General features: G+C 42.0%; 1 protein-coding gene across 1 annotated transcript; it reads right to left on the reverse strand.

The window, feature by feature from the left end:
• Positions 1 to 8,469, reverse strand: fam163b (family with sequence similarity 163 member B). The gene is made up of 3 exons (XM_018746457.2): positions 8,360 to 8,469; positions 1,339 to 1,453; positions 1 to 865 (listed from the first exon to the last, which is right to left on the reverse strand). Exons 2-3 carry the CDS (start codon positions 1,429 to 1,431, stop codon positions 443 to 445), a joined length of 516 nt encoding a protein of 171 aa, XP_018601973.2. The 5' UTR covers positions 1,432 to 1,453; positions 8,360 to 8,469; the 3' UTR covers positions 1 to 442.
• Between the last annotated feature and the right edge of the window lie 690 nt (positions 8,470 to 9,159).

Here is a 9,159-nt window from a genome sequence, read left to right on the forward strand (position 1 = left end):
TTATACGGAGATTAGGCTGAAGACAGGAGCATTTCGGGAAAAGAGCAGAACCTCCTGGGAAAAGGTGTATGGCAAATATGACATAGGTAGGGAATACAGTAAGTTTTTTGTCTCCGCCTTTTCGTCCGTTTCCCCTGAGACTCCGTTAGCAGCGCAGAATGAGGATGGGAGACAAAACATCTGTCATCTACGAAAGGATGGCGGGAACAAGCAGCTGAAAGGCGGCGGGGACAGATAAACTAAGTTGTAGCCGCCTGTCGCAGAGGAGAGATTTCAGAACAGAGCACAAAATCACAAAGCTTTTATCAATGAGCGTGTGCAGCCCCACGGACACCCGCATCAGCTGGACACGTCGTACATGGGTGCACGGTACCGCAGGGTACGTCTGAGGGTGTGCTCACTGTGTCTTTTTCAGGGTTTCGTGTGAGGTCGAAGAGGAAGGTCACACATCGGTGCTGAAGCTGTGGCCGTGCGAGAACATCTCTTTCATGGTGGAAGAGCGGGCGAGCTGGAGCTTGTGCCCGGCAGCCGGGTCGATGGGCATTCCCGGGCTTCTGGGCGACACCGTCCGGTAACCGAGGCGCTGCCCGCCGTTGCGCAACCCCTGCGGACGTAGCCCAAAGCCGGGAAGCTCGTGGTGCATGCAGGAGGGGCAGAAGGTGTGAGAGCGGGCCAGCCGGGGGGGTGGCGCTGGGGGGTAGGCGCAGGGCCCGTTGGCCGCGCACATCGCCACAGCATCACGTGGGAAGCGGGAGCTCGTGCCGAAGCTCGGCTCCTCCTGCTCCTCCTCCTCCTCCTCGTCCTCCTCCTCCCCCTCCTCTGACTCAGAGTCTGACTCCAACTCCTCCTCCTTACAGCAGTAGTACTGGTGACGGGGGTGTGTAAAACACAGAGAAAGAGACAGAAACTTAATGCCTCGCCAGACTGAATGGGGTTCTGCAGTGGAACCTGGACTCTCTGTCTCAGTGTTTACTAACGCTGCACTCTGCAGCCGTAGCTCAGCCGGTCGCTGCTCCCTTGCTGACTGCGTGGATTTAACTGGATGTATCAGCCGACAAGTGCACAGAATCTCAAACCACGGACTGGACGAAACTCGGCCGGGTTAACCGAGAGACGTCGTTGAGACTCCGAGGTTACCTTTCGAAGCAGGGTTTTACGAGAGCTTCTCAAAAAGACGTTTACGCCATATCGTTAGCCATAAACATATTCAGTTATGCTTATCGAAACCTCCATGTGCACTTCTCAAATACGGCACTACTTACTTCCCATCCAGGTTTAAACAAAACACATCCACTGGAGCACATTCAAACCCCCACAGCAGAAAAAGGTGAGTCTTACCTGCAGCCGACAGTAGCACAGCACTATGATGATGCATAATAAGATTACTGTAGCTAGAATTCCACCTGTGATGACCACTGTACCAGCTGTCATTCGAAATGCTCTCCATTAAACCCTGCAGACAGAGTATGTAGGTGGGAGGAGTACCGTTAACCTAAAGGCCCGTAACAACAAACATTTACAACAATGTCTCTTTAGGGAACACATTTGCATTCACATGCTCAGCTCTGAGAGCGCAAACATGTTGTTCCTTCCTCCCATTCCCTAGGGGTGCTTTAATTACATTGTTACCACAGAGATATGTTGCCATTACATGTCGTGATTAATTAATAATTCAGTAAATGCAGATGCAGGGATATTTGTGGGCACAAAGCTGGAGAACCACCAGGTTACTCAGCAGAGAAGATCGTATGTAAGGTCTGTGCTGAGCAGCGTGCAGAAATAATCTCTGAAACTGTCCATGCGACTGGGATGTGCTGCTGCTCCTAAGGATTTCTGACAATTGACACGCTACAGGGGACAAGGAATTGTAAAGACTAAGCCCAACAAAGTGCCCTTAGTGCGTCTACATTTGTCGCATTTTCTCAAGGAATTATTCCATTCCTGCTGCTTAGCTGTTTGCTATTAATTATCTTAATAAAAATCTCCATACAGTGTCGATAAATATTAGGATTCAAAATCGTAAGTAACTTCAGTTTTCTTAGCTGGCAGCACGGCAGATGGGCTTCCAAATCAGACTGTGACTCCCTGGAACCTTAAAAATATTGTGGTAATTTGCACTGGAGATCTACATCTGCACAGCCAGAGGGCTTGACATTTCTGGACAACTGTAGCATTTCTAAAGAGAAACACAAATAAATCCAAGCTTCCCATTCCATTTTGACCACTCTGTTACATTAACCAGTTTGCTCCAATCCTTCGTCAATAGGAAGGTCTGCAGTATTTTACAACAGACAGTATATGAATAAGAAAAGAGAGCTTACTTACTTCCAGCGCATGGGAGTCATATAAGAGAGCCAGAAATCATATCAGCATAATTACGTAGAAAGGGACCAGAGCAGCTGAGGAGAGACCTGCTCATCCTCCTATAGAAGAGTGTAAGCGTGTCTGTCTTCCATACGTGTTTCAGAGCTGCACAATAGTCGCAATGAGTCATGGCACCTGGAGAATCAATGCTCACGGCTTTGGATGAATCAATGCTCACGCTCTCCAATGACTCAATACTCGTGCTCATATTTTCAGCAGAGTCAGGCTGGTCCAGTTGCCTAAGAATGTTGTGGAAGATGTACCATAAATCACTCATGCACTGATATAAAAAGGGAAACCTAACTCCTGATGAACTGACATCTAGCTGCAGACCTGCAACGTTACCATCGGTCTGCTCACGAAAATAACGTAAAGAAATACGCCATGTGTCATGTTACAGACATTCCTCTCATGGCTCTTGCAGCCCGTTGCGCCACGATTAAACGTTGCGTCCTGAATCAGGCTGCACTGAGCGATGCCTGAATGAACGATGTTCATTGAATCAGACCCTACAGAGCGATCTCTGAATGAGTCATGCACTTTGAATAAAGCCTGATGAACGGATGCACTCTAAATCAGGCCAGATAGAATGATACCTGGTAAATGAATTCATAAAGATCCGGTCCGCAAAGATTGCAATCTGAACGAGGGGCGCAATTCAAAGTAGGAATGGAGGAGCGACGCATTCTTCACAAGAGCTGATGCAACAATACCTTGCAACTTCTACTACCGAGCCTTAGTACTTATCCTGAATTGCAGCAGTAAAAATACAAAGCTGTATGCGAAGCTAAGGAAGAAGTAATGGTCAGTAATAGCATCAGCATTTCAGCATTTCAGCGTAAAACTATTAACCTAGACACAACACATTGTGATGTTTACTATGAGTTGTGTTTCTCAAACGATTTAATGTCAATCTAAGTATATAGGGCTTGAGTTTTCTCATTGTACAAAAGCTGATACTCCTGAACCATTCGGTCGACCAGAAGGGACGTAAATCTATTCATTTAGCTGAACCTGTTCTCCTGAGCGACTTACAATTATTCAACCATTCACACAGTTGTGTAATTTTTGCTGGACCACTTTACAGTAAGTACTTTGCTCAAGGGCATTGCAGCAGTGAGTGGGATTTGAACCTACAACCATAGGGTCCATAGGAAGCAGTACTAACTACTATGCTACCATCTGTACTAAGGCAGCAGTGCCAACAACATCAATAAAACCAGTTATACTTAATCACAGGCTGCCAAACACAGTTCACTGCTTAGAGCTAATTGTACTTCCCCTAACATATGTGCTTACAGAGCTCACCTGCTTTTGCATTACACCAGTAATATACGAGGTAACATAATAGAGTAAATAACCAAAATGTTCTTTGCTACTGCTCAATGCTGAATGAATGAATGAATGAATGAATGAGCTGTATGTTGTTTTTCCACTTCAGCCTGCTATGTCTCTGTAGATTGGAATATAATGACTTGTGACTTGGAAATATTTGAGGTTAAAAAAAATCCTATTCATAAACTTCTCTTTCATACAGATTTTCTATTGGAGTTCACAGAACAAACTTGAAACAAAACATTTTGATTCCCTCAAGTGGTGACAGATCTTGTGGACCATCCTTAGTTTATCTTTTTAACAAGTTGCGATGTGTGATACATGTGAAATGTATTTGAACCCAACTAATGAGAACACGACTCGATATAAATAGAAGTGTTATTACAGTTATTTCATATATGCATGCCATTCACATAATGTAACATTGAAACCAGTAGCATAAAGCAAGAGTACAGACTTGTTATTCCACATTTGTATGTCTTTTTCTGTTTCCAAGGGAAGCAAACATTAAATTATCATAAATTACTCAAAGGGCTAAAATAAAAGTGAAACAACACAATAAGAGGGAGTGATGATCGAGGTAATTCTGTATATCCTGTATATGTGGGGTGTAGAACCAGGATGCACAACAAGGCCTTTGTCACAGCACAGTACTTTACTAATAGAGTGCCACTACTGTATTAGTAAAAGGAATAACATCTCTGCAATGAACTTGTCATCTTACTCAGATGTCTAGTTACTTCCAAATGTGACTTTAATACAAATTTACATTTACATATTTGCAAAGTGCTCACAATGTTAGCAATACGCATTTTATTTCTCGAAGATGTTCAGTTTTTTTTTTGTTTTTTCAAATTTCCTTCTTGTCCTGTGAGAAGGAAGACACAGAAATGAGAGGTAACCCAAAGAGACAGGACGTTGTGAGCAGGGAGGGGACAGTGAGGAGAGTGGACAGTCCAGGCCAGGGTGGGGGAGGGAAGGAGGCGAACGCCTACAATCACTGCTGTATGCTCCATAGGCCTTGGAGCGTGTGTTACCTAACGTCTTGTTAGAGGTGAGAGCAGGACGATGAAAGTTTTTCTGCCAACAAACATTGCTGTAAAACAGCCTAAGATGAAGCCATCGCTGAATGTGAACTGAACGGCTTTCATCATGACATCACTTCCAAATCACCCTGCAGTGAAACCACTTAAGAGGAAAAGCCTTGCTCTCTTTTTTTTTTTTTAATTTTACAAATGGTTACTAATGTGTGCTGTTGAAATGGGTCAATCCTTAGCGTCTGGAGTCTGCAACGGAGTGGAGCGGCATCACAGTGACACCGGGTCTATATCCGATGACTGGAAGTGCCTGGTCTTCCAATCCCAGCCTAGTTACACAAGACGGCCTCTGCACCCACACTCGCACCCACATAGAGCCAGTCGTGTCTTTTTGCCCACACACCACTATTACACTGACCAGCAGTGGGCTGTAAGAGCCCTGGGACTCTCCACCGACCACCACAGCACTCAAATATGCATTACAATAAAATATACAGTGCTGTAATAAGTTACATACATAGACCTCAGAGTCTGCACTTAGTTGCACTTCTTGCTCCAAAATCAAAAGATCATTATGTTCACATTAATAAGATCAATACTATAACATTTGGAAATGTGATCCAACAATCCAGCTTCAATAATTTATTGGGAATAGTGCATGTGAACGCTTAACAGTCTCGCTATCACCTGACAGAAAAACGGAAAAAGGACAAACCATACTTTTAGACCGAGTTAAAACATATAGAGAGATGTCCAGCATTCTCTCAAAGAATGTCGGATTGTTCAGCTTCCTCATTGTCACGATCATCACGGCACACATATTTCAGCTATGCTTACAGCCTCCATCTCCTCACTAATGCCAGGATAGGTGCATTTTAACACAGCTTTTAAACCTTTAACACATTCTAATTCAGGGCTGACTATGGAGACTGGTACGAAGGTACTTATGCTCCATTGTGTATTTATACTGTACCAAGGGTCATAAGGTATTTATATCATTATGGAATGTAAATTTATACCTGCTTACTGGACTACATATTCCAGTAAATCATGTAAACATTACAAAATGGGAGACAAAGACACTAAATTAAAATCCATGGTAAATGACAATTCAAATTATAGACTGAGACTGCAAAAAACTGAATGGGGTATAGCAGCGGTCAGATACTTTAATTTTTCTCTCAGTTTGTAAGTTGTTTGGGTCTTTTATTAGACTAACAACTGAAAATAATATATGCATATAATTAATGTGAATAATTGGATTCAATTTTAAATTTAAAAACAGTGCTATGCCTTTTAAATTCTGCTGCACAACTGAAGCACTGGAAATTGTGAAGAATGATAACCTGTTTTGTCACTTACTAATATTCAGTCTTCCTGTGAGCAATGTTACTATGGTTGCACTTCAGTTCATCCTCCTGTTGTCTATGTAGTAGTGTGACTGGGTGCTCAGCCATTTTCTACCATGTCTTGATGTAAAAATTCAACACCATTTGAAATGTCCCACAATGCCTTGAAGTTCCAGATGACGGTAGGAAATATGATTGAGCATCGGAGTCATACTGCCAGCTTTTCTATCACTGATGTATAAATGTAAATTAATAAAATGGGTATTTTATGACAGTCAGATTTCTGACCTTCATTCCATAGGTAGAAATTTATTATATATGGAATAAATGATGGTATGAGGAGCAGATTACATCTCCAACAGAAGAATCTATCAGTCTAGTCCAATGTCCAAAAAATATTTTGGTGTGGCACTATAGCAGCAAGGTCAAATTCTGAATCCTGAAGGTCACAGATTAACATGTTGAGGTGAAGGATGAGTTTATGAGAACTAAAGACTTCTATGATAGCAGGAGAGGTGTTCGAAAGTTTGAAACCACTAATCTCTCAAAACAAGCTGTTACTACTTCTTACACCCAAAATAATGCAATGCACCTTACAAATGTATCTTAAATTTTATAAAGAATTTAATTTACTACTGCCAAAAACCGCTTATTTAATTCAGAAACTTCTTGTTAATGTAAAATAATTCTGAAATTATTTGTCAAACTTGCATGACTAACCACATGAGCAAGTTTATAATTACATTTATTATACAGTATATTTTCCAGATGAATGATCAAGTGTGAAATACATCACAGAAGATGTTCATGTATCTTCTGGAATATACTGTAACACACAGAAAATGCCCTGAAACACAAATCACTGCCAACTTTTCCTTTTAACTCAGTCTCCCGATAATAAAGTTTCTGTTTTTACTTAACGTTCTGAATTACCAAAATTAAGAAGTTATGTTTAAATAATGATAGCACTTTTGAGAAACTGCTCACTGAGCATTACTGTCACCTTTCCAGGATAACCAGTCACATTAATCAATAATTTACCAATTTGTCATTCACAAGTCTCCTCCCCATGAACTGATGGCCGGATGTAGACGGTCACAAAACCTTTTAGTTTCAGAGTTCTTATGATGGTTCCAAGGATTGGAGCACCTTAACTATTAATGTGATATAAGAACCTTTTTAATTCTTCACAGTAGGAAAACGTATTCTTTGGTATTTTTAACACCCCAGCAACTGTTTCCCATTTCTGGTTCCTCTCCAACTATGACATTCTTCTGTTTTTTGTGTGAAATCCAAAACATGATTAAAAAAATTATTCCATTGTGCTCTGCAAATCCAATTTGCTTTATTGCATTACCCCATCTACTGTCCACCCAAGCTGAAACCATCATCGTGTTTTTACCCCTATTATAAGAGATGGGCATTTATAGCCACGGTGAATCAAATGGCTGCTCATATTACAGACATGCTGCTGAGTCCCTGTTTTTGCATAGTTCACCTGCCACGGCACTGCACTGTCAAAACATATCACAAACAGTAAACGGAAGTGCTCAAGTAAATTGCTTACGTACACAATGAAGGAATACGCATGCATTATTTTTTAATCGCATGCTTCTACTGTTAATTTCCTGAAAATGGAAATGGACTGCACTGTATTATCGATAGCCTATCATTATCTCTCTGTCCAGATAGACACACACACACACACACACACACCATTACCTACACATAGGGTCCCAAAAGAACTAAGGGCCCTGCCTTTTCAGCACCATGGACAGCGAAGCAGCCGGTGCGCTGCGCTCAAAGCGCGTCCTTGACAACGAACACGAAGGGAATCGACACACTAGTCACAGCTACGATATTTTGTCTAACTTAGAGCTGTGCACTTATTTAGGCCTTAATTAATACTTAAAATGTAATTAAATTAATTAAATTAAGGAATAAAAAACATGAATAAAGAAGTCAGGGCACAGGACTCTGACAGGATGACTGACTCCTTCTTTCTGCCTTCATGACCCCGTTATGTGGCCTGGCTGAACTCCCATACAATATATGCAAGGAAACCGCTTTTTATGAGAAGATCTGCATGAAAATCGCCAAGTTAATACCTCGCTAGAAGTTAACACAAAAGGCTTGTAGACGCCCAACGTCTTTTTCCACGGCCAGAGACTAGATAGTTGGAGAAGTCTTGAACATTTTGGTTTCTGTATCTGCTAACACGTTTCTCTTGAGAAAGCCAGAGAACACATACAACTGCAGAAGGCTGGATCTTACCTTAAAAACGTGAGAATGGTCCCAGATCGCGTCCGCAGTGGGGTCGTTACACACCCAGCTTTGAGCATCCGTGCTCTCCACAAAGATCTGCTTCCTAAAGCATTGCAAGGGCTGAGGTTCGGCTGCTGGTGCCCACAGTGTAATTATAATAACAGTAAGTGTCCCTCAGTACCGACTCTTGTCACTTTTTCACCCTCTCAACGCTTTCCTCACAATTTCTTAAAGAATTCAACGACAGATGTAGGTGTCTTCTCACAACCCCTATCGCCGCTTTTGTTTTTATTACTGTTACGTATCAATATATCAACTTGTACAAGTTCTTGACTTCGGGAAAAAATAGCAGATAAAACAACCGAGGATCCAAATATATTTTTTTAAAAAATCAAGGCTTTGCGTTATCTCCGCGTTGACCATATTCTGAGTCCAAAACTAGTGTTGAAAACCTCACCCCAGTGCGTCATTAAACTGGACAGCTGCAGTAACAGGTTTTCAATAAACATTAATGTTCTCCGCGGTCTACGGGCTCGTCTCTCGATTAAAATACAACTCTCGTTGCATTTTAAGAATTCTCTAAAGAATTTAAAAAGAAAAAAAAACAAAAAAAAAACAGCACCGGCTTAAAATATCCGTAGACGAGCGAAAACGAGGTACTAAAAAAGCAGTTTTTAGGATTCCAGTAGCGTTTCCAGGTATGGCTCTGGCAGTTTTACATTATTAACTGGGTTCTGGATCCTTCCTGGAGCGATGCGGAGCCTGAGCGCTCACGGGCGCGCGTGCTCATGCGGACTGGAGTGGCGCGC

The sequence above is a fragment of the Scleropages formosus genome, chromosome 1 (genome assembly GCF_900964775.1).
Source record: "Scleropages formosus chromosome 1, fSclFor1.1, whole genome shotgun sequence".
Classification (NCBI taxonomy): Eukaryota; Metazoa; Chordata; class Actinopteri; order Osteoglossiformes; family Osteoglossidae; genus Scleropages; species Scleropages formosus.

Coding starts and splice junctions, on each gene's coding strand:
- fam163b (XM_018746457.2), bottom strand. CDS start 1,431: ATGACAGCTGGTACAGTGGTCATCACAGGTGGAATTCTAGCTACAGTA. Junction 866..1,338: donor TGTGCTACTGTCGGCTGCAG/GTAAGACTCACC, acceptor CCCCGTCACCAG/TACTACTGCTGTAAGGAGGA.